Source organism: Haliotis cracherodii, unplaced genomic scaffold (assembly GCF_022045235.1).
Source record: "Haliotis cracherodii isolate W230 unplaced genomic scaffold, xgHalCrac1.p SCAF_6, whole genome shotgun sequence".
Lineage (NCBI taxonomy): Eukaryota > Metazoa > Mollusca > Gastropoda > Lepetellida > Haliotidae > Haliotis > Haliotis cracherodii.
In genome coordinates this window covers 31,275,687-31,303,268 of record NW_027266319.1, presented here as the reverse complement: position 1 = coordinate 31,303,268, position 27,582 = coordinate 31,275,687, and the positions used below count along the sequence as shown (strand labels likewise).

At 39.4% G+C, this 27,582-nt stretch overlaps 2 protein-coding genes across 2 annotated transcripts in view; both read right to left on the bottom strand.

Moving 5' to 3' along the window:
- LOC139445181 (general transcription factor 3C polypeptide 1-like) overlaps positions 1-27,582 on the bottom strand; it is a 281,341-nt gene that overhangs the window by 34,170 nt on the left and 219,589 nt on the right. The window lies entirely within an intron of this gene.
- LOC139445438 (FMRFamide receptor-like) lies at positions 15,516-17,923 on the bottom strand. Its single transcript, XM_071226583.1, has one exon. It carries the CDS (start codon positions 17,291-17,293, stop codon positions 15,929-15,931), a length of 1,365 nt encoding a protein of 454 aa, XP_071082684.1. The 5' UTR covers positions 17,294-17,923; the 3' UTR covers positions 15,516-15,928.

The following is a 27,582-nucleotide window of genomic DNA, read 5'->3' as shown; positions in this document are numbered from 1 at the left end:
TAATGCAAGGATCGGCAAAAATTGAATCTGAAACTATTTTTATCAGGAATAATATATTCCAATATCTTGTTCATTTAGTTGCAGCTTTTACTAAACATATTTAAAATAATAATAACCCTAAGCAAAGCAGCTGATCGCTATTGTCGGTTATTATTTTTCACATGGAACCAGTCTGACCTGTCACCGTCAAGGCTCCCGCGCAGGTGATCGCGAGAACTACTTGTTGACATAGAATCGTCAAACTATAACAAATATGACTTTTACCCAGTCAAAGTATGGCATTTATGATATATGTATCCATTCTCTGTCAACTAAAGTTTGTTTCAAGGCAACAATAGCGGTAATCTGACCGTGGTTGCTGTTAATAAGGGTGAGTTGTGCGATCGGAAGATCACTTCACATACGATTTTGCCGAAATTAATTACAACATTATTAAAAGGAATTTTGAATAAAATTAATGAAATAAGTTACAAACATAAGTCCAGATATACAAAGAAACTTTGTATAGCCAAACAGTGTAATTACATGATGATTTTGCGTACTTCAGTATGGATTTGTTGACATGGTATTTCTGGTGTTACATGCTCATGGTAATATCTTTCAATGGGGAAAAAAACATAAAAACTCATCATTTCGTGTATAATGCGCAACCCCTTCTACACAGCTGTGGGGTTTGTTTTTTTAAAGTGCCCACTATACTCAAGAAAATACGGTAGTGAGTTTGGTTTCAAGCTCACAGCTCTGAACATTATTTCAGTTACATCACAACATATCAGTTCGATTTGGGAGAAAAGACCCAGGAGGTGCAGGTCTAACAGCACAAGCCCTTGTATGGCACTGACAAACCAATAAACAATCAGGACAAGCTGGGATTTGAACCAATCACTCTAGGCATCTGGCACACCTCTCTGGACACAAGTCTGCACAGAGAATGCCTGCCTGTGCCTCAGATGACAGGATCAATAATGCATCCCAGGAATGAACAGGAAAAGTCTGCCACTGACAAAAGTTAAAACAGTGACACTCAGAGTTAAGGTAACATGTGCCTTGAGCACAAGCACATGCAGCCATTTCGAGTCATTTATCAAGATCTAAGTGTGAGTGAGTGAGTATGGTTTTACGCCGCTTTTAGCAATATTCCAGTAATATCACGGCGGGGACACGAGAAATCGGCTTCACACATTGTACCCATGTTGGGAAGCAAACCCGGGTCTTCGGCATGACAAGCGAACACTTTAACCACTAGGCTACCCGACCGCCCCATCAAGATCTAAGACATGTAAACCTTTCAACTAACTTATGTCTGTCTTTTGTAAGCCATCTTTAAATATAAATCTTGCACAGCCACAATGTTATGCCTCAAAGGTGCAATTGTTCATATAACCCTTTGTTAAATGTGGAGGATACAAAGCTTGTGTCCAGGAGAAAGGCACTTCAAAGCCTGTCTAAACAGAGATGAGACCTACAGAAACTGTCTGCCAGAAGCCCTTACAGTCCAGAATCTAGGGACATGTCTGCCATTCCAGAAGACCAACAAGAGTCTTGTGAACTCAACATTATAAGCGGTGACATTATCTCCCCATGGCTGTGTAAACAGGATCTGTCTGTATCAATACCATCACATACTGCTGAACAAATACACCACAAACATCCCATGGTTTCAGTTGATGATGTTTACTGCTACTCCTGAAGCAGTATACATAAAAATGTTTCCCTATTCCTGAATAGACCTCACTACAATGAGTAAATATTGTTTAACTGTTGTTTATCTTCCAGCCACATCATGGCAGAGAGCACCTGAATTGGGCTTGAACTATAAAAAATAATAGTCTTGGTTCTCAGGCACCACTCGCATCATCATAAAGTCTGCAGCACGTTTTGTTTTTATTTCCATTTTCAAAAAAATATAAAAATCCTAATACTTAAACGCAATGCACAAAAAAAAAAAAAATGGAAACCAAAACAAAACGTGCAATGAACTTTATGATGATGTGGCCAGTGCCTGAGAACCCAGGTTGTTCTTGGATAAAAGGCACAATACATTATTGCAAAACACCAGAAAGTCCCAAGGCTCCATCTTAATGTCTAACATTCCATGTGATCTATGAAAAAGTATCGGTAATCTGGTCCAAGTGATCGCATTGGCGAGGGACTTTGAACATTAATTTCTCAATGGCAAGTGAGTGAGTGAGTGAGTGAGTGAGTGAGTGTGGTTTTACGCCGCTTTTAGCAATATTCCAGCAATATCACGGTGGGGGACACTAGAAATGAGCCTCACACACTGTACCCATGTGGGAATCAAACCTGGGTCTTTGGCATGACGAGTGAACACTTTGACCTCTAACCCACTTGTCAGTTAAACATACAGTGGTCCCTCGCTACAACGCTACCAATGGGGTCCAAATAATTGGTGGGCGTTATAGACGATGAGCCGTTTAACCGAGGCGCTCGGGCCAATCTCACGACCTTCGCCTTGTCTCGCACATTGCAATGATACCAGTTGTTTACCATTCATAGTGTAAAAATATATATCCATTATGTTTTCGCCATTTGTTTTTATTTACAAGCCTTAACTGTCACATTCAATGTGAATGTAGTCCACGAAAATCTATGTCTATGAAAATATCGATAGATAATGATAGTAACAGACACTGTGAGTGAAGAGCCAATCAAAATCCATTACACAATTACGGAGTGATTCAGTGGCATTGATTGGTCATGTTGCTTAAAATACGGAAAATGAGAGTTTTGACCAGCACTATGCGCATTCAAACACATTAATGCAAATATAGATACACATTCAAGCCAGATTAATTGGTTTGATACGGTTACTTGATCCGAATCAAAAGGAATGACCGCCGTGTTGTGACAGCAACTACATGTGAGTTGACAGTGTCGCTTCAAATTGGATTGCCCACTAATTAAGAAAATAAACTTCGCTTGTGGTTCTCTTTTATTGCATGCATGCGCTTCTAAGATCAAAGGTCGATAGTGTGAAAAGTTAACTAGTAGAACAATCGTATTTCCGGGACTTGCCGCGGATGTTTTCAAACAGATTATTAGAACTCCATTTAGCGATAAACGGTTGATTATGCAATGAGAAGCGTTATGTGCAAATGAACAACGAACAACAATACAATCACGGCTGTGTAAAACTCTCAGTATTAAAAGTGTACATAAATTTTGGGAGCCATGCGATACCGCGCGTAGTAACCGAGGTAGAGCTTTATCGAAGAGCGAGAGTGAGTGAGTGAGTGAGTGAGTGAGTGAGTGAGTATTGGTTTTGCACTCCTTTTAGCAATACCTGATTATCCCAGCAATATCATGGTGTGAAACATCAGACATTGGCTTCACACATGGTACCGATATTGGGAAATGAACACAGACCTACACCATGACGAGCTTATGCTTGTACAACTAGGTTACCCCATCGCCTTCTTCGAGTAAGAAGAGCGAAAATTTGAAAATTGGATATTTGTTAATCAGATGATCACATATCATATCTTTCCTGATGCTCATTTCAGGGAAAACAGGAAATGACACAGGTCCGTCCAAACAACGCTGCTTGGACACAAACAATTCCTGGTTTAAATTTATGTCAGCCTGCATTACACAATAAAAATGGTATTACAAGGGATCAGAAACTGAATCTGTGAGCTGCAAAGTGCACAATTCCAACCTGAAATCAACGCTCTGCCGTATCAGGTCAATATCTAAATAGAAGACATAAAGTGACAATTACCAACGCATGGCCGAGGAAGTCATCAGATTCCATGTGCCATAAACCTGCTGAATCAGCATCAACTACACCAGGACGCAATCAAACGCATATCAATCACGTCTATTTTCTACATGCTATAGAGGATTTGTCAAAATAATTTTACTTTTACTTTGAAAAGTGCTTAGCTTGCATTATGAAGGCATCAATCTGTTACTTGTAAAAAAACTGTTGAAATAATGTCTGTCTGGAAGGGTGAAAGGTCTCTGTATGGTCCATGTGAGGAGAACAACTTGAATTGGGTTCACTACTGGAGGAGAATCAATGTCTTAACTTAGAAGGAAAGCATATTTGATGAAACCATGTGAAGAAATTATTTCAGGACATCTTCAGACATGTAATACTTGAAAGGAATGCTTTGCTATTTTAGTTGTAGTTCGGTTGCACAGATTGTGATTTTGCAGATATTAAAACCTTTGTCAAGGGAAAAGACCATCATGATTTCTAATTAAAGGTAAGTCAGTCTACGATCTCCTTCAGGGATATCACACATTCAACTCAAGCATCCTCAGTGATCTCCATGATCTCCTTCAGGGTTATCACACATTCAACTCAAGCAGCATCAGTGATCTCCATGATCTCCTTCAGGGATATCACACATTCAACTCAAGCAGCCTCAGTGATCTCCATGATCTCCTTCAGGGTTATCACACATTCAACTCCAGCAGTTTCAGTGATCGCCATAATCTCCTTCAGGGATATCACACATTCAACTCAAGCAGCCTCAGTGATCTCCATGATCTCCTTCAGGGATATCACACATTCAACTCAAGCAGCCTCAGTGATCTCCATGATCTCCTTCAGGGTTATCACACATTCAACTCAAGCAGCCTCAGTGATCTCCATGATCTCCTTCAGGGTTATCACACATTCAACTCAAGCAGCCTCAGTGATCTCCATGATCTCCTTCAGGGATATCACACATTCAACTCAAGCAGCCTCAGTGATCTCCATGATCTTCAGGGTTATCACACATTCAACTCAAGCAGCATCAGTGATCTTCATGATCTCCTTCAGGGATATCACACATTCAACTCAAGCAGTCTTAATGATCTCCATGATCTCCTTCAGGGATGATATCACACATTCAACTCAAGCAGCCTCAGTGATCTCCATGATCTCCTTCAGGGATATCACACATTCAACTCAAGCAGCCTCAGTGATCTCCATGATCTCCTTCAGGGATATCACACATTCAACTCAAGCAGCCTCAGTGATCTCCATGATCTCCTTCAGGGATATCACACATTCACATCAAGCAGCCTCAATGATCTCCATGATCTCCTTCAGGGATATCACACATTCAACTCAAGCAGCCTAAGTGATCTCCATGATCTCCTTCAGGGATATCACACATTCAACTCAAGCAGCCTCAGTCAGTCTACTATCTCCTTCAGGGATGATATCACACATTCAAATCAAACAGCCTCATTTATGTCCAAGATATCCTTCAGGGCAGAAAATAATTTGTACTTTTTACCGTAAAATATGTGTTATGATTACAACTAGATTCGAGAAAATTAGAAATAAATCAATGATACAATTGATTGGGTCATTCCTAGACACAATCCAGGCCCAGACAAATTGCTCATATACGCCCTCTCTGTCGATAAATCTTTGCACTTGGACATTATTACGGGGCTCATGCCACACACCCCATATCACCAAGTACTCAAGACTAGATTTACTGAACCTTGCATTTGTTGGCTAAAAAAAGAAGCTTTTCATTATTTCTTTTATGTATTGATTACATATAAACCAAGCACAGACACAAATGAATATGGCTGAAATCAAGCGTGAGTGTTCCTGCTGGCATTAAAGAGTTTATACATATTTCATTGGACTGTTATTGTATACAGGCAGTTGAAGTTCAAACAGAATGCTTACAGACACTTTGAAGATTGTTTAAAGCTTGGCATCACTAATGCAGCAGAACACATCAGGTGTATGTCGATAACAAATGACCCAGCTGCATCAGAGCTAGACAGGAGAATCCTTTCATTGTTATAGTAAGACTGAACGATGAGACATGAGTGAGGTAGTTACTGAGAATTCCAGTTATAGCATTGCATGTCAGCTTAATGTGGGAGGAAAGCTCAATGTGATGCAGGTGTCAGGCGATGAAACCCATGAGCACAGGATTGGTGCTAACAAAACCTTAGGAAACACTATCGGGGCAAATCAGGATTCAAACCCAAACTCATACGTTTCTGCCATCTAATCCATGTTGAAAATCAAACTGGGGACTTATTATCAGGGTGTGATGAACAAATTCAGCAAACATCTGCTATCATATATACAGTGATTCATATTGATATATTTCACAGTTGCATGAAAGTACTTGTCACTCATGATTTTGAGTGAGCAGACCAGTCCTTGCCTGAATGCCAGGCAGGGTAAAAGTTACAATCTTTTGGTACGATGCGGCCGGGATCAAACCCCGACCTTCCACTCTCCAGGCAGATGCTTCATCCACTAGACCACGGAGAAGGACGTCATACTTGAGAGGAAAGCCTGAAGTGATGAAGTGAGTGAGTGAGTGAGTGAGTGAGTATGGTTTTACGCCGCTTTTAGCAATATTCCAGCAATATCTCAGCGGAGGACACCAGAAATGGGCTTCACACATTGTACCCATGTCGGGAATCGAACCGGGGTCTTTGGCGTGACGAACGAACACTTTAACCACTAGGCTACCCGACCGCCCCCTGAAGTGATGAAGGTCTCAGACATGAAAAACTTGGATGAAAACAACAAGTACAGACAAGGTGCTGACAAACCAAGAAAAAAGGCAAATCTGGGATATAAACCCTAATGGTTTCAGTCAAGATGTTGAAAATGAAAATGTGACACTTAATAACAAACAGATGCCACTCCATACAAACAGCTCACATGAAACTTTCAAGTGAGCTACAAATTGGGAAAACATTTGTATTCTGATATGGAATTGAAAAAAACAAAGAACTCCTTACCAAAAATTCCCATTGTAAAACCCCGCCTTGCATGTGTGAATAAAGAAATAACTTCAAGAGTTGCTGAACACATCGTCACATGTTGTTGACTTGCATATTATACCCTTCTCTTTTTCACAGGAGCAACCATTATTGACACAGCTTAGGACACTAAAGGACCTTCCATGTTCACTGGCAAGTCAGTCAATGCAAACAGCCAAATCCCCTATAAACATTGAAGGCAGTCACCTAATCACTATACGGTTTCACTCTCTCTATCACTGTCCTCCAATGCATGAGAAACAGGACTTAGCGGCTTCAGAAGCACCATTGGCAAAACCAGAGCTTGTAGCACAGTAACTAGCTGGACGGCAGCAATTAACTAAATGCTATTAAGCCAAGAAGCCAGCATAGTTGACACAAATAATCCCCTTACTGAGAAATTAAGATGGAAAATTTGCAATTTGAACTGTCATTGTTGGACAGAGAACATGTTAAGTGAACATGAGCCTTGCCTGGTATTGCTTTGATTGTGAAGAAAATGAGCTCATACGTGCAATAAAGGTTTGGGTCTGAAGCTGGGATGGAAATAGCTGTTATTCCATGGGCAGTAACATTCCTGGGGACCAATCAGCGAGCAAGTCTAGTTCTTAGCCTGTTTGTATGGCCATACTTTAACAACATTTTTGACAGGATTAATGGACGAATTTGTGGACCAGAATCCAAGTTAAAATTCATAGTTCCACTGCTCTTTTTGCAATTAATCATGTTACTTTGGTGTATTTATTTTAGACATCAGCAGAATGACCATTATAAGGATTCCTATTTAAAATTTAAACAGTCATTGGTTTACGTTTGAAGCAATCATGTGGTTGTGAAAAAAAATAATTGTTGGCTAGTGCTCTTTGCTGAGGAGTGAGTGTTTTGGTGAGTGAGTGTGTGTGTGTGTGTGTGTGTGTGTGTGTGAGTGAGTGAGTGAGTGAGTGAGTGAGTGAGTGAGTGAGTGAGTGAGTGAGTCTTATCTGTGGTGGTAACTATGCTTTAAATTGATGGGATCAAGGTTTTGCCAAATACAATCACTGGACCCTTAGGTTACTTTGATAGTACTTTTGGCCATAAAAGAGTGACTAACAGGATCAGGTGGTCAGATTTGCTGACTGGGTTGATTCATGTCATTGTATCCCAGTTGCATAAATTGATACTCATGATGTGAGTCACTGGATTGTCTGGTCCAGACTGCTGTGATATAGCTGGAATATTCCTGAGTTCAGCGTTAAACAATAAACAAACAAACACAAAGATCTTGCTTCTTGCTTTAGCACAAAACATGGGAGTGGCTTTGGAAAACAGTAAGTGCCTGAAGGTCACCTGAAGTTTGGGATATTTGCTAGATATTTAAAAAACATTCTGAATTCAATTATCATATGACAAGAAATATAACTGATATATAGCAGCCCCAACATTATTTTCAACATCGCTGCCAGTTTGTGTCACAAGAGTAACTCCATACACAGAGAGACCCACATTTTTTAAACAATCGTTATTGATCTGTAGATTTAGGCAGAACTTTTACCAGACATATAAACTTGTCAAATAGGCAATCAGATCAGTTCCTAATGTACAAAGTAGCAGCCTGACATGGTACACTCACTCTCTCTGTTTCGCTCACATTACACATGACACATGTCAGTGTTTGTTATTGACTCTAATCATACTGAGTTGGTAATAGTGTCTGTACACTTCATCCACACAGAATGTCCAGACAGGTGCTAAACTTACATCTGATGGATACAGTTTTGTGAGAGTTTTGCCGAAGGGTCTTGTCAAAAGATCAATGAAGCTGAAGTTTGAAAAGAGCCTTTAATGCTGTAAAAGCATGTCTGGCAGATATTTGCAAAAAGTGTGACAGTTCTTAAGGCACTGTGAAAGGCCAACAAAACACTGTGACAGACCAATACAACACTATGACAGACCAACACAACACTGCGATAGACCAACTCAACACTGTGATAGACGAACGCAACATTGTGATAGACCAATACAACACTGTGATAGACCGTACAACAATGTGACAGACCAACACAACACTGTGATAGACCAATACAACACTGTGATAGACCGTACAACAATGTGACAGACCAACACAACACTGTGATAGACCAACACAAACCTGTGACAGACCAATACAACACTATGACAGATCAATACAACACAGTGATAGACCGTACAACAATGTGATAGACCAACACAGCACTGTGACAGACCAACACAACACTGTGATAGACCAACACAAACCTGTGACAGACCAATACAACACTATGATAGACCAATACAACACAGTGATAGACCAACAAAACACTGTGACAGACCAACACAACACTGAAACACACCATCACAACACTGTGGCAAACCCAATCAAAACTGTGGCACACCAACACAACACTGTGATAGACAAACACAACACTGTGACAGACCAACACAACACAGTGGCACACCATCACAACACTGTGACACACCAACCCATCACATTGGCAGTCTAGTGACAGTGACAGTAAAACACGTCTTTAAGCCTTTCTCACAACAGACAATTCCTGGACTCCCTGAGTGCTTTGTACTGTAACTATTTCAGGCGCATCACTGCATGTTAGCTGAAGGAGGAGGAAGGGATGCAGGTCTTAGACGTTTCTCCCCAACTCTGCCAGTGAAGTGTGTCTTCCCCAGGAGCCTCGGCAGGCTGTGTCCTGGTTCAGAGAAACCAGTTGTAAATCATGTCAGGTGATATGCAGTGAGTGAAAGAATCCATGATGTTTAATTCTACAGTCAGCAATATTCCAGCTTCATCATGGACACCTGTCACAAATCAAGTCTGGCCCTGGCAAACCAGTGACTGAATGCATGAGCAACGAAGGAACACCTTCAGCCAGGATTACAATGACAGCCAACCCTAGAATGTCCACAAGTTTAGACATTGACCTCTCGGCCATCTACCTCAAGCGATTTAAGCCAGTGTGTGAAAAATCACGCTGATATTCTTACATAACTTGCGAGCCATTACCTCTGACATGCTAAGTAATGCTATCGATGATAAAGTCTAATAATTCAGCCTGAAGTCTATAGTTTAAGGTTGAATATAGGTTTAAGCCTTATTATCTATAATGACAGAAGCTTCAATGGCTCTCTAAAACCTACTGACAACAATATTCAATCTTCGTGCTAGTCCCTTTTTCAGTAAAGTCGCCATGAGATCTATTACTGTCATAATATCTTCTCATTCATCACAGCTGCCATGTTCAATTCAAATGGTTTTGGTGAAGGAGATTTCTTATTCTCTTCATACTAGAAAGCTTCTTTGCATGAAATGGGCAATATCAACATTATGAGCATAATAACCTCAGAAGAATATTTTCGCTTAAAATGTTTTGCATTCCGTGAAATGAGCTATGACATTTGGCACAATACCTTTCAAATCAAATTCCCTTTCAATGATTGATGGCTGAATGTAAAGTTGATAAATTAATAGTAAGTTGATAAACGTAACTGTTTAGGGAGATACTGGTTATTTCACGAAATATATCTATATCTATATATATATATATATAGAGAGAGAGAGAGAGAGAGAGAGTGAGAGATTGTCCACTCAATTAGCTCCACCAACCATCACGAGATGTCATGGGGTTTACCGTCGCATTCAAGATCAATGCTCTTAAATAGCAGCTCACATTGGGAAGAGGGTAGAGGTGAGAGGAGAGGAGGCAGGCTGCTTCTAGTAGTCTATATTACTGTATTAATCCACTGAGTTACCATGCCACAGTTGAACCAAACCATCAACCAGTCCTGTAAACTCCATAGGCAGTGTAACAAGAAGTACCATCTTTAAACATCTTCGGTAAGACACGGCCAGGGATCGAACCATGAATCTTCCGCTCTGCAGCCAGACGCTCTATCCACTAGACCATGTAGGAAGTTTCAACATTTAGTTGACAGCAAGGAGACTGGATGCATGAAACTCATACAGTGGACATGTTATCAGGGATTACTTCCTGGGAGTCGGACAACTGGATGGCCAACGTAGGTCTGAGATTGATGAGGATGACTTGTGCACATGACCAGAATGATGTCAAATTCAGCTCCATATGATGGATGAGTAAGACAAAATGAGTGAGTGAGTGTGGTTTTAGGCCATTTTAGCAATATTCCAGTAATATCACGGCGGGGGACACCAAAAATGGGCTTCACACATTGTACCCATGTCGGGATTCGAACCCGGGTCTTCAGTGTGACGAGCGAATGCTTTAACCACTAGGCTACCCGACCACCGCAAGACAAGGAATGACCAAATATGGTTGGAGTGAGTGAATGTTATGAAACGCTGTAGTCAGCAATATTACTGCAAACATCTGGGGTGGTGGGATAGCCAAGTGGTTCAAGTGTTTCCTCTTCATGCCAAAGGCCTGGGTTTGATTCCCCACATGGATACAATGTGTGCAGTCCATTTCATTTCTGATGCCCCACCACTGTGATATTGCTGGAATATTGCTAAAAGCAGCTAAATACCATCATAATAACAGTAATGTGTAGTTGTAATGCGCTGGAATCTATCCACAAGGTGCATGCTCAAAGCGCCACTAACTCAACCCCAGTAAACATCTAAGGCTAGACGGTCTGTAAATAATTGAGTCTGCACCAGACATTGATTGACATCATGAGCATCGATCCAACAAATTGGGATACGATGACATGCATCAACCAAGTCAGCGAGCCTGACCACTCGATCCCGTTAGTCGCCTTTTACGGCAAGCATGGGTTGCTGAAGACCTATTCTACCCTGGATCTTCGGTGGAGGACACCATAAATGGGCTTCACACATTGTACCCATGTCGGGAATCAAACCAGGGTCTTTGGCATGACGAGTGAATGCTTTAACCTCTAGGCTACCCGACTGCCCCAGTAAGTCACAGCAACTTGTGACACTGAATCACTTTTCCTTAAAATAGATCCTAAATACTGTATGGAATTTCATTACTCATTCATTGCCACCAATTTGGTCACAGAGGCGTACACATAGAAGTCATATTTTGGAGCTATTAGACATTATTATTTGGAAATGTAATAAAATATGTTTGTTTTTGTTCTTGTAAATTGATCATAAACTGAAATGGGTGAGTGAGCGAGTTTGATTTTACACCACTTTTAGCAATATTCCAGCAATATCACGGCGGGGGACACCAGAAATGGGCTTCACAAATTGTACCCATGTTGGGAATCAAACCAGGGTCTTCGGCATGACGAGCGAACGCTTTAACCACTAGGCTATCTTACAGACCCTAAACTGAAATGTGCAACAGTATCTGAATGATTTCACACAAAAATACTAATTGTCTTCGATATTAATGGAAGAACATACAGTGTGCTTGTGTGGCATAAGAAATGTTTGCATGTGTGAAACTGACTAGGTGCTAATCGAATCTACTTCTGTATAGGGGGACAAATTTGTCAATATGTTTTGGACAATATATAACATATTTTCTTAATTTATTTTGACATATTTGTCTGTTCCTTTGCCCTGGGAAGGAAACTTTGGTTTTACAACCCTAGAATAACTTGGGAGTTGTGTTGTAGCCTGAACTTCCAGCAGTGTCTTAGAATGAGAAAACAAGGAGGAACTCCAGAAACTGGACCAACTAGATGTAAACAGATCTCCCCTTTCACCATGATTTACCAAACAGGCTTAGAACTTTTTTTCAGCTGGCTTGTCCCAAATACATGGCTCGTTAAGCAAACTGTGATCTCCAAGCATAAAAGTCTCAGAGCTACAGAAGATTGGGCTCTTACATGTTACTTATCTTTTGTATACAACTGTATTCTATGTTACATAGATAAACGTAAGCACCACTAAACAGCTAACAGTTGGATATTAGGCACTATATTATATAGTGAGTGAGTTGGGTTTAATGCCGCTTTGAACAGTATTCCAGTTATATCACAGCGTGTCAGCTTAATGTGGGAGGAAAGCCCGAAGTGATGCAGGTCTCAGGTGTTTACCACTTCGTTGAAACCCACGAGCACGGGTTATGGTGCTGACAAACCTAGAAACATAATCAGGACAAAACGGGATTTGAGCCCACAATCATAGGTTTCTGGCATGCCCAAGGGATTCAACTCTGCACAGCGAATCGTGGCGCCTTAAGCAACTGGGCCACCCGTGCCCCCCTTTATTATTATATATATATATATATATATTATTATTATTGCTGTTGTTGTTATTATTCCTCAACCCCTTCATTTTAGAACTGACATGTTAAATCAAATCAAATGAGAAAGCGTATATGATGAAAATCATACATTTTCCTGTCTTTGAAAGGCATTAATGTGATACACATAACACAATGTTTTGGAGCAAACACTTACTCCTTCATCAGGTGAGTAAATGCTATGAGGCAGAGAGCATATAAATGCTATGAGGCAGAGAGCATATATATGTACCTGTAAGAATAGGAATTTCCATTCTATTACCTATCAGTGCTGATACCCCCCAGCCTCCTGTTTGCCCATTGTCCAATCAGTGATAATTTAAGTCCTGGCTTCCAGTTTTCCATCTTAATCATCTATCAGCGCTATTTAGTGTCAAGCCTTTGCTTCCATTTGTCCATTGCTATCTCCTATCAGCGCCAATTATATGTTGGCTTCCTTGTTCCACCTTTGTTATCGCATTACTTTTGTTGTTGGTACAGTTACATATATATGTTCTCTGCCTCATAGCATTTATTGCCCATGTGCGAAATACGCATCAGTCGGAAAGCGCACGTTAAATCTCCAAAGAAAGTAAGTAAGTAAGCATTTATTCATCTGATGAAGGAATAAGAATATACATGTACTCTGAAATGTTGTTTTCCTCATAATAAAGAAATTGACACCTATAAATTCTCTTCCTTAATTTTCATGTTTTCAATTGTTAATAGTATTCAAATTAACAAATTAAACTGTTTAAAACTGAATAGTTTTTTAAAAGACTAAAGGCATCAATAACAAAGTAATTGAGAAAAGAAACACATTCACTCTGGTATGAAATATCAAATGTTTATTCTGAATGATATCAACAGAATATCCAACATGATGAAAATAAACTTGAAGTTGAACTTCGTATTTGAGCATTTAGTATTAGTCAGTGTTAAAAGTACAAGAACATACAAGAAACAATTCAATTACTTCTTAACACGAGAAATTCAAAATTTGGCAAAATTGTGACTTTAAACATGTGCAGATAAATAACAGATGGTCACAACAACAGTGCATCTGTGACTGCACACTTATGTGCACCTGTTCTGTCAGGATTCTTGACAAAGGACAAAAACAACGTACATCAAATGAAATAACAGCTTCATTAATAACATATATAGCTTGTTTCAATGAAGGATATGTCATGTGTCAGAATAGGATCCAGGAGAGAAGTTCAATCAATGAATCATAAAAAAAGCCTCAGGTTTTATATATTTTGATGGTTGGCGAGATTGTTTGGCTAAAAATCCCAAGTCAGTGATGAAAATAAAAACAAGGATAAAATTATACCTTTATATTCTTAAATTGTCACCAAATAAGGCAGGTGAATCTATAAATAGTAATCCTCTGTCTTTATCTTCCACTTTGAGCGAACGTGTAGAGATCAGAGAGCATGCTTCACTTGTCTGGGCCAGGCTGAAAAACAATTTACGAATTTTTTTCCTTTGAAAGTGGGGCTATCAGACCTCAGTGGTTAAAAATAAAAATTCTATACAGAATTCTTTTTTTCCCATTAGCTGGTAACCAAGCAACAAAAAATATATAACACCTTAATTCTGAAATGTTTCAATCTTCTTTGGGATAAAGTTAGTTTTCATAGGCTGTTTTACACAAAATGTTTCTGCAGTCCATGTGGCATCCTTTGCGAATAAAGCGACAAAACTCTTTCCATATCCAGTAGAAATCTCTGCATAAAGAGTCGATTGTACAATTCCGACTATATCATGAGCATGTGTTTATGAATCAAAAAGAGCTTTCAAATCTTTTCTACCACATGGAAACAAAGGTGCAGGAACACATGTTGAAATAATATATAATATATAATATATAATAAAATATTTCACTGTTTACTTTAAGTATAATGTGACTGTGGAATGACATAATATGTCTGTAAAATGAAAAGTTATCACTTAAAGTTTGTGTATTTTGTGTGCATCAAACAGTTAAGGAAAAGTCAATAATGGTCTCATTTTGGATCAGTAAATGAAAACTATCATTTCACTTATTACAAAGTGAAAAGTGCTCAGTGTTTTCTAATTACATAACAAACTATAAAGTCATATCACATAACTTTGAAGCACAGCCTCTTTCAAAGAAAAAATAACAATAAAAGAATAGAGGCCCAGAGCCAGGAGTAGTTACACGTTTCCAGATGTTCTTGGTCAACGTGAAATACGTCAGTATGCAAAACTTTCAAAAAATAAAAAAAATAAAATGTTATAAGGGTTGGATTGGGGTTAATTTCATAACAAAAAGAAAAACAAAAATTAAAACTAGAGTAGAATTTTTCTTATAAAAAACATATTTCAAATACAGCATCAAATATGGTTTAGTAATTTTTTCCAAAATCAAACCTAAAGAGTCAGGTCATTTGTAAAACAAGACATTAACATTAACTGATTCAAGATTATGGTAGAACACATAGATTATTAGGTGTTCCGCCTTGCCTGTCTCACTAATGAACACCCCACATCTCATCATCTCCCTGTACCCAATACCTACAGGTGCAGATACAAGTCAAACTCAACCTCATGTGATTCACAGACATTGACAGTTAATAGCCACAGAAGCATTGAAATGTTGGTTTAAAAAAACAAAATGCCTTCTGCCTTACATTTTTTTAAAATTTGGATGAAAATCTAATCTGGTATTTATTAATGCCTTATCCCTATTTGCAAACAATATACACATCGGCTTCAAACAGGATAAGCACATGTCATACTCACATGTGAACAGTACCATGCCATGTCAGTAAGGGTTTGATCAGCTCACTGCGTGTTTAAAGGTTTATCTCCATATCACATAGGCAGACAAGCATATAAATCAATAAGTAGTACATCTATAATCAGTCCAGTATTCAGGTAAATTTATGTTATTCACACAATATTGTTAAAATAGTTAAGTACACAATTTGTCTTGGTTGCACTTATTTATCCTCCACAGTTGAAGCGATGAGGTAGCCTGGCTGTTTCCCATTGACTTGAAGCTGATTTGAGCTGGGATAAAAGTGAACGGTTTTCTTTGGGTTGTATTCATAGCCACTGAGGTCTGATGCGTCGGAGACTGACCGATCTCGCTCATCAATTAAAGGGGCAGCAACACTGTCCTTCGGTGCCAGTAACGCAGGGTGGAGATGTTTCAGACCATTCATTTCCATTCCATTTATTTCGTGAGGAGCAACATTGTGCTTACGGTTGCCATCGGCTACAGAGATGCTGAAACTCCGGGTCATTTTTCGTAGTTCTTCTTTATTAAACACACATGAACAAAACAGTCTCCAGAATTCCTTGCGAAATTTTTTGCCAAAAAAGTAATATGGCACAATATTGATTGCTGAGTTCATGATAACTAGAAAGTTGGCGACTTCACTTAGCGTGTGATATGGCGAATCAAGTTTAGCAAGAGAGCTAAATGCCCACATCATACGTGAGACGAGGGCAGGACCCTGGCAAATGAGAAACACAACAACCACTCCTATCAACATTATCGTAGTGTCATTCCGACGCTTCTCACGGACATTGATTTCCTTGCCTTTTTTACGCGAGAGGTGAACTGCACGTATGAGAAAGTAGTTAAGAACGGCAAGAGTCAAGAACGGGAGGCCACACACACATATTAGATACATCCAGGAATGAACAATTTCTTTAAAATACTCATTGTTCCCCACTGCTGTCAACTCTATCATGTACATCTCCATTGTCTGGTTGTTCATATCCTCATAAGTTATCTCCAACGTGTTATATTCAAAGAACCGCGGCAAATTGAAAATAATTCCAGCAACAAACAAGGCGATGATGACTTTTCGCGCCCTGCCCCGACTGCACATTGTCTCGGCCCTGAATGGGTGACAAATCATGATATATCGGTCAACAGTAAACGCCAGTGTCAACCAAATGGACGTCACCTGGAATGTTATAGCTATGGGGTGTACATAGGGAAAGATGAAGGCATAGTATGGTTCCTCGAACAAATCCACTGAGTATTTCTGCGGGGGCTTGGTGTCCTTAATTAGCATCAGCATTGTGACAATAAGCACGAGTGTATCACATGCGGCCAAGGCTGCCAAGAACATGTAGGTTGATGAACGCATGGATTTTGTTGTGAGTACAACAATTGACAAGATATTGCCAATGATACCAAGGCAGCTTATAGTCATACCGCCAACGCCCATAAGATAGTACGTAAGAAGCTTACGATTGAAGGAGTCATCCTCGGTGAAATTTGGAAAGTCCATTCCATAAGACGTGTAGTTGTCATTGGAACTATTCACAGCTGTATCTGTTGTCGTCATTCTTATTTTTCCAACAGCAAAATTGAAATAAATATCACAGACAAATTGTCAAGAACATTTGTTTCGATTTCATTGAGAATCCTGTGATGATCATGTTGTCATCCTGCATTGTCACCATTCAGATCAAATTCTCTCAGCATCCCAAGATGCCAGACGGCATACTGACACTGACAGCAGTATCATGTCATCCATATACTCCCTTCTCAAGTCATGAGGCAGCCAAGGATATACATGTCTTTACTGTTTCATTGGGTCCAAGATTCATGGACTGGGAAAACCCACCTGTGTTGAGGAATGTTAACTCTGTACCTTCCCACACTCATTTCATGATTCAGCCAATCACAAACCACCTATGTCTTGCATCAACCAATCACAGCCCTGGTATTTTACGCATCAGCCACAATCACAAACTAGCTCCCATTTGACTGGTATGTATCTTGACACTCTTCATCAATGGTGTCTCGTTGCAGGTAATCAATTTCTTGATGTAGTTAGACTGATAATCCTTACATGCTTCTGTATGTGTTTCTGACGATAATGGGTTCAGACAAATGTGTTCTTTTTACACATAATCAACATGGAAACTCCTTATGATGTTAATATGTCTTCTGAGAACAGAATCATTTGGTGATTTTCTGAATGAAACAGTTATCTGTCTGTTGTTCAAGCATAACAAGTGATTATTATCACATCTGTCCGTTGTTCAAGTATAACAACTGGTTATTATCACATCCATCTGTTGTTCAAGCATAACAACTGATTATTATCACATCCGTCTGTTTTTCAAGTATAACAACTGATTATTATCACATCCTACAGTTGTTCAAGTATAACAGAGTATTATCACATCCTACTGTTGTTCAAGTATAACAGAGTATTATCACATCCTACTGTTGTTCAAGTATAACAGAGTATTATCACATCCGTCTGTTGTTCAAGTTCATACACTATGGTCACAAGTTTATAACACAGCTCATCCTGTTGAAGACTGTTCTTAACTTAACTAAGGTCTTGACAGGCCAAGATCTAATAGGAAATGGCAAAATTGAGCCTCCAAAAGAAACAGTCTCTGTCCAGTTTGGTTCCCTTGTCACATTAGGATGCAATCTACGTCGGCTTTCTGTAAACCCCACTCGTAGTCAGGTCCATTATCACTTGTTATATAACTTGAATCACCATAAAAAAACAACCAAACTCTTACAAACATTTGACGATTTCTTCTTCAAACCATCGTCACATATTCCATCTTCCTGTCGCAGACAGCAACCATTCTTTCTGTAATTAAAAGAGAAAAAAATCATGAGTTGAGCTGTCCAAGCTTAAAGGGCATTTCTTAAGGAGTTGTGGACAATTGCAGTGAGCGAGCGAGTGAACAACGGATACTACGCCCGACTCCCTCAAGAATCAATAGCTCCATACACCGCAGTCTGTTTAGAGAGCTATCTAGTATTCTGGCATCTAATTGCAGCCCTGCACTGATGTAAGGTTCTGTATTGTGGGACTGGGAGAGGTGTTGCTGGAGAGCTGCTCTCATTGGTTGCAGGTGACTGTGCGAGGAGGGACTTATGGGTTCTGAGAGTAACAGATTACCACAGTCCAGTTGTGAGACGGCAGAGTACTATATAGGTGTGTGAGGAGAAGCTAATGAAAGGATGTTGGGATGAATACACTCTCTGACTCTTCTTCAGCTCAGTGTTTGAGCTGAAGAATTAGGAAAGCCTATTCACACTGACATTACTATGCTTCATAAACTATTCTGACCATTTCCTAAAGCTTCAAACTCGTCATAGATCGGCAGAAGGCGGCCAGATGTTTCATCCTCATTATTTTAACCATGTGATCAAAAGCATGGGTTTCTTTCTCTGCACACCTTACATCGTGAAATCAATTTGATTTTGTTATTTTTTGTTTCTATTATAAATTCGTTTCCTATTCTTCCTTTCTATCAATAATAACTATTGATCAGTTGAACCTCTTGGTAATATGAAGGTTGATCTGGTGCACATATTTCTATGCAGGAAATATTAATAGTGTGTGTGTGTGTGTGTGTGTGTGTGTGTGTGTGTGTGTGTGTGTGTGTGTGTGTGTGTGTGTGTGTGTGTGTGTGTGTGTGTGTGTGTTAGTATGTTGTGTGTGTGTGTACATGTGTGCATGTGTTTGAAGGTTGAAGGTATGAAGGTTGATCTGGTGCACATATTTCTATGCATGAAATATTAATAGTGTGTGTGTGTGTGTGTGTGTGTGTGTGTGTGTGTGTGTGTGTGTGTGTGTGTGTGTGTGTGTGTGTGTGTGTGTGTGTGTGTGTGTGTGTGTGTGTGTGTGCACGCGTGCGTGTGTGTGTGCGTGCGTGTTAGTATGTTGTGTGTACATGTGTGTGCATGTGTTTGTGTGTGTGTGTGAGGGTGGAGAGAGAGGGTGTCAGAGTGTGTGTGTGTGTGTGTGTGTGTCATTATTAAAAAGGATATCAACTGATTGTGTATGGGCAAGACACTTACGATAAAGGGAGACAATTTGATGGGAGATAACTCTCGTATGACAATAATTCCATGTTCATAGCAGTGAAATATCAAGTGCTTGTGATGCAATTTCATTGCAGCAATATGTACAAATTAGATATCGCTTGATCTCACCCAAGAAGTTTTAGGAGCCAGTGTTGGATGATAAAGTGACATGCATGCACATGTCTGTCTGTCTGTGTGTATGTCTGTCATTATAATGCTAGCCCACTGAGATACCATGCTGCAGTTTTAACATGGATAACCCAGTCAGACAGATATGGTAGACAAATCAGACTGACACAATGACATTAACTCACACTAACAAAAGTCAACTTGAGAACTGTTTCTTATTAATCCACCAACAGAATGCAAATCAAAGTTCTCTTGCCATATAAGTTTATGCAGCCATGCCACTCAGATGAGCTCTAAGCCCTTTTGTGTAAAAAAAATATCAAGTAATAGTGATATCAATATCAAGTAAAAAAAACCCTAAACAACAAAGATAGACCTCAGCTATTGAACTCATACCGGTATATATTTCTATTCATCCTCTTTCTGTCAACAAATACAACAAATGATGTTAATTTTCTCAACACAAAAGGGTCATATAAGTTACAATAAGCTCATATAAGTTACAATAAACACATATCCATCACAGTAGCGGTTATATGGGAGTTTTCCTGTCAATTACAGTTGGACAAATAGGACACTCAGGCATAGAAGAGTAGAGATTTCTTGTTTGACTTATATCACTTGATACCTGCCCAAGGGCATCATTAGAGATACCAGAAGCTTATTTCTAATCTGTGTTAATTGAACAGAGACAGAGGACTTCACAAGTTCATAATGAACATCACTCATCCTCCGTATCTTCCTGTGTTTCTTTGCTGTTTATATGAAACTCAATTCTTATTTGAAAACATACACATACTTGAATCATACTTGCTACTACTGCAAACTATCCGGACCAAGTTTCCCTTTAACATCATCAATTTAAATCTAGTTTCCTCAAATTGTTGATTCCATTTTGGCCCTTTTTTAGAACACGAAATGACCAAGCAAATATGTTCGATCTATATGGAGGTGTACAGGGTGAGTGGCCTTTCTAATGCAATATAATATATAACATCAATGCCACAGGTGAGGTGGGTGAGGTGAAACGTCACGTCCAAGATTATTGCACTTATATAGCGACGTGCATGCTTGTGTGAGTGCGTGCATGCTTGTGTGAGTGCGTGCATGCTTGTGTAGGTGTGGACTGATGCCAAATTTATAGTACTAGCACACTGAGATATCATGCCTCGGTTTAACATGAGTACCCCACTCAGACACAGTATACTGACTCCAAGCCGACCAGTCCTTGTTTTAGCCCCTTAATGCTAAGCACCAGGCAGGGTAACAACAAATACCATCTTTTAACGTTTTTTGGTATGACGTGGCCAGGGATCAAACCCCGGAAGTTCCGCTCTAAGGGGCAGATGCTCTACCACTAGACCACGGAGGCTGTCTCAATGTCAGAGAATAACCCGTCTCAAGTATCTGACAAAGCAGATTCCATTGGGTGTAAAAGGCACAATAGAGGTGAAAATTATAGGAATGAAACACTGAAAAACAGTGATGACACCAGGTGTTTGCAAAAAGGGTAAGCATGTCCTGCTCTACTGTCCTGTCTTACTAATAGTAGCACCCACCATAAAAATAATTTGCATAAAAAATATATATATGTGTTAGCCTGACGCCACACAGCATTTGAAAATGCAATTCTGCAGAGTGTATTGTGGTGTTCAAGACCTGTCAGGTGCCTGTGCCTCTTTCCCTTTTGGTCTCTGTTAAGACAGAGGGTATGGGTCATTAGGCAGCAATCAGTTGACATTGTGGCGGGGGGCCTGGGATTTAAAAAATAAAAAAATAAAAAAATGTTCCTGAAAAATATAATTTTACCTCAAGTACTTTAGGAAATAAATTCTCTGCTGAACAACTACTTGATGTCCTGACAAAAAAGTGTTGTTAAAAAGGAATTGTTCAGCTACTTTCAAAGAAAATAATTGTTTGCCTTTAAATGTTTTTGTCTCTTATGATAATTTAACTCTTTTAGAATATTAAATGGTGGGCCCCTGAGTATATTCCACCAAGGCAGTACATGTCACAAGGTCAAACTCAAACCAACATGGCATTAAAATAGCTGAAGGTCCCACAAATACACACTAACAGACACAGTTGGATAGACACACAGAGAGCCATCAACAACATCAATAGTAAGAGGCTGGGAGTTACAGCTTACCATATAGAATCTGACAGATATCTGTGCTGAGGGAAATTATTATAATGCAAACTTATGTGACAAAAAATTAATGGTGACATATTTTCCACAGCTGGGATAGGTCGGAATCGCTGTCTTGTTGGCTCTGAGCAACAAATTAACCTATTGACAGAGCACAAATTAACCTATTGCCAGAGCATCAAATTAACCTTTTGCCAGAGCATCAAAAAAACCTATTGCCAGAGCCACAAATTAACTTATTGCCAGAGAAACAAATTAACCTATTGCCAGAGCACAAATTAACTTATTGCCAGAGAAACAAATTAACCTATTGCCAGAGCACAAATTAACTTATTGCCAGAGCACAAATTAACCTATTGCCAGAGCAGCAAATTAATCTATTGCCAGAGCCACAAATTAACTTATTGCCAGAGAAACAAATTAACCTATCGCCAGAGCAGCAAATTAACCTATTGCCAGAGCACAAATTAACTTATTGCCAGAGAAACAAATTAACCTATTGCCAGAGCACAAATTAACCTATTGCCAGAGAAACAAATTAACTTATTGCCAGAGCACAAATTAACTTATTGCCAGAGCACAAATTAACTTATTGCCAGAGCAGCAAATTAACCTTTTGCCAGAGCCACAAATTAACTTATTGCCAGAGAAACAAATTAACCTATTGCCAGAGCACAAAATAACCTATTGCCAGAGCACAAATTAACTTATTGCCAGAGAAACAAATTAACCTATTGCCAGAGCAGCAAATTAATCTATTGCCAGAGCCACAAATTAACCTATTGCCAGAGCAACAAATTAACCTATTGCCAGAGCACAAAATAACCTATTGCCAGAGCACAAATTAACTTATTGCCAGAGCAACAAATTAATCTATTGCCAGAGCACAAATTAATCTATTGCCAGAGCAACAAATTAACCTATTGCCAGAGCAGCAAATTAACCTATTGCCAGAGCAACAAATTAACCTATTGCCAGAGCACAAATTAACTTATTGCCAGAGCAGCAAATTAACCTATTGCCAGAGCAACAAATTAACCTATTGCCAGAGCACAAATTAACTTATTGCCAGAGCAGCAAATTAACCTATTGCCAGAGCAACAAATTAACTTATTGCCAGAGAAACAAATTAACCTATTGCCAGAGCAACAAATTAACCTATTGCCAGAGCACAAATTAACTTATTGCCAGAGAAACAAATTAACCTATTGCCAGAGCACAAATTAACCTATTGCCAGAGAAACAAATTAACTTATTGCCAGAGCAACAAATTAACTTATTGCCAGAGCACAAATTAACTTATTGCCAGAGCAACAAATTAACATTGCCAGAGCACAAATTAACTTATTGCCAGAGCAGCAAATTAACCTATTGCCAGAGCCACAAATTAACTTATTGCCAGAGAAACAAATTAACCTATTGCCAGAGCACAAATTAACCAATTGCCAGAGCACAAATTAACTTATTGCCAGAGCACAAATTAACTTATTGCCAGAGCAGCAAATTAACCTATTGCCAGAGCAGCAAATTAACCTATTGCCAGAGCAGCAAATTAACCTATTGCCAGAGCACAAATTAATCTATTGCCAGAGCACAAATTAACTTATTGCCAGAGCAACAAATTAACCTATTGCCAGAGCAGCAAATTAACCTATTGCCAGAGCACAAATTAATCTATTGCCAGGGCAGTAAATTAACCTATTGCCAGAGTACAATTAACCTATTGCCAGAGCAGCAAATTTACCTTTTGCCAAAGCAGCTAGTCATCCACTTGGTCATTGTTTTAATCTGTATACTTATTTGACATGTATTGCCACAGATATTGATGTTCCCCACATATATTTCTTCCATCATAGTGTGTTTTACTAATAATTAGATCATAAAAATACTCTGTTAATTTTTCTTCTATTTTTCTCAATTTCAAACTGCTCAAAATATTTACATCTATACATAACAGGCAATTGCAATGTACAAAAGAAACATATCACAAAACATTTTCCTGAAGGTTGACCTACATAACATGCATCTCTCACTGTCTGGCAGGTCGTTGGAAATAATGGTGGATTCTGTGTATCTTCAGACCATCATACTGATTCCTGGATTTATCTGGACCCACTCAGACACCCGAATTCAGCCCCAAGTCTATAGCAAATGTCAGTTAGAATTCCTGATTTGGTACTAAAAATATCCCAATTCATGTTATGAAATCAGTAACAAGTATGTTTTGTGGAGGTGCTTGTATATCCCTGATAAAGGGACCAATACAGAAGAACAGGCAAAGATGCTTAATTTTACTACATTGCATTTATATAATACAATCTAATTGAATTAAGAAAACGAGAATTTAAATACAAATCAAAACTTTGGACAAAACAAAACAAATCCCTTAATATGCTGCCAAAGCACTTAATTAGAATCATAGATAAATCACTCCTGATTGGTCAGTCATGATGTTTGATTGGCAGGTGGTGTCATGAATTGCAGAGCTTATAAGGCCACTTGAGGGCCCACAGTGACCCATAGAAACAGCAAGGAGTCACCATGCATCAAGACAGTAGCTGATACATCACAGAGTTCAAGTTAGTGAATTTAGAAAATACTGGGGACCCATGAAGATCCAGGGTAGAATAGGTTTTCAGCAACCCATGCTTGCCGTAAAAGGCGACTATGCTGTAAGAGGCGACTAACAGGATCGGGTGGCCAGGCTCGCTGACTTGGTTAGAGCATGTCATGAGCATGTTAGAGCATGCCCAATTGCATGGAGTGATGCTCATGATGTCAATCACTGGTTCAGACTTGAATAAATACAGACCGCAGTCATGTAGCTGGAATATTGCTGAGTGCAGCATTAAACAACAAACAAACAAACAAACAAACAAACAAGAAAATACTGGGAAACGCTTGATAAGGGGGCAAGAAATAGCCTTGCACCATTGTTACCAAGAAGGAAAAAGTAGCTGATCCATAAAATAGTGTCATGTATTCATGTTCTGGCAACTTCTAAATGTCTAAGAAAGACTCCAAAACAACATAGTGCAAAAGTAACAATAAAACTGGTAATCATTTTACAATATTTTACGGAATGTCATGATCATCTAACTGACAACCATCAGTTACAAGCATGTTGCAACAATGTATCAGTTTCATGCTCCCATGTATATAACGTCCTATGTACACAACAAGCAGGTCTGTTATCAGGTGTATGTCCATCACGCACGGCACCATGTCTTTACATTAGGATCAGCTCACTATACCTTCAACAAAGGCAAACATACACATCCAACTGGCCCAAACCATCACCCTACCAAAATAGCCAACCTGTCAAGACGCATTTATCAAGCTGACAGAAGGTTAATCTGATCAGGAACTGCTTCTATATATATCGTAATCAACATCACTTTTAGTCTGACTCCTAACCACCTCCACTACAGCAATTTGAACTCTGGAATTATATACTGCAACATTGTCCTATTGTGTTTCTTCCTTGGTTTCAGACTTAACTACAAAGGTCATTATTAGATCAAGTACAGTTCACATTTCCACTGTACCCAAGTGCATTATTTTGGGGGAACAAATGTTTTTGTTTCAGTTCCCTGGTCATAACATGGGAAAATGTTTCAAACAAAATTAGCAATTTAGACACAATTTTTGTTCTTCAAAAAGCCCTTTATTACGTTGCCATGTGAGAAATGTTCACCTCTCTGGGAAAAAAACAGTGTGAACTTGATAAGAAGATTCAAACAAAAGTCTGATTTATTCACTGATTGTTTGGCATTTGATGCCGCACTCAGCAATATTCAAGCCATGTGACGGAGGTCTGTAAATAATCAGGTCTGGACCACACAATCCAGTGATTGACATCATGAGCATCGATCTACACCCCTGGGATATGATGACATGCATCAACCAAGTCAGTGAGCCTAACCTCCCGATCCCATTAGTCGCCTCTTACGACAATCACAGTTGCCTCTCACGTTAAGCATTGCCTGCTGAAGACCTATTCTCTACCCGGATCTTCATGGGTCAGAAACATCAAATTGCCCTGATAGAGTTGATGTGAACCTGATTACCATGAGGCTATCAAAACACCACTACTAGCCTAGTAGCCTGATCAATTTGTTTGCAGGGTGCCGTTGGTACCAAACAACCATGACTGTCGTAAGTCTATGTTAAGGTATGGGACTGTCGTAAGTCTATGTTAAGGTATGGGAGTTACGATCACCTTACCACTAAGATCGTTTTGTTCAACGGCACCCAGTTCAATAAAGTTTAAAAGACATCAGGCACAACAATACACCTCACAGTTCTGGATTCTGTTTTAACTTCTCTGTTCTTTCATGTCATTCACAGTCATTTTCGGCAAAGCAAAAATACAGTTGACGACATTGCAATGAAAACAATTTATTTTTAATAATTTGAAAGGTCTAATTTGTGGATTAATGATAATCGGTTATATTCTGCATGTTTGCCTTCTTAAACTTAAAACATAGTTTAACATTACTACTCTGTTCAGTGTGAGACAATACTTAATCCCTTGAAACACATCACCATTTGAAATTGCCTTCCAGTAGCAATTGTGAAAGAAGAGCTTTTAATAAATATTTCCTTTCCTTAGCCATCCCCCACGGCTATTATCTTTAAAACATGATATATTATCATCAAAACAGGTTTTGCATAGCAACACTAACAGAAATATTTCCAGTTTGAAATCTGTGTTCAGGCAGAAGCTACATGTAATACAACCCTGGTAATAGGCCTGGGACGGGTTACACGGGTGCTCGGGTTGGGTGGGTCATGAGTAGGACCAGGGCACCCACAGGACTACCCGGACCCCAGGTTAGTCATGTCAGTTATTGTTTAATGACAAAAAAATCACTATAGCTCAGTGGTTACACTACATGTCGCTAATGTTCGCATTTCTTTCTGACAAAACATCCATTCCTTTTGACTTGTTTATGTTTGAATAAAGATAACGCTTCAGTCAACTTCCGTGTACGCATGATCAGATCGTTTGATACGTGTATCTAAATAGTTACTGCCTGGGCTGCGGTGAAACAATTCCCAATCAGACATCTTGTTCCCAACTCTTGAGACGAGCAGTGGGTACCCGGGTAGGGTTGGGTAATAGGCGGGGTCGGGTAATAGGGGGTCGGGTAATAGGGGGTCGGATAATAGGGGGTCGGGTAATAGGGGGTCAGATACTCCGGTAGTAGATTTGGACTCGTCCCAGCCCTACCAGGTAAGTCCTGCCCTTCCACTGAAAGCCTGAACCGAAGTGGAACGTTCTATATTCCCAACCCTTACCTGTTATTCCAGGCAGAAAGCAATGTATCAGAGCATGAAGCATGGTAATGGTGAACCAAATGGACTGGCGTTTTTGTAGTCAGTTCAACCCCCAGTCTTCAGTCCAGACTGACAGCAGACTAATTCAAATCAGCTTAAATCTCTTGAGTTAATGAGATCCAATTTAAGTCAATTTGGGTGAGCTGACACCCATACAAAATGAGTTC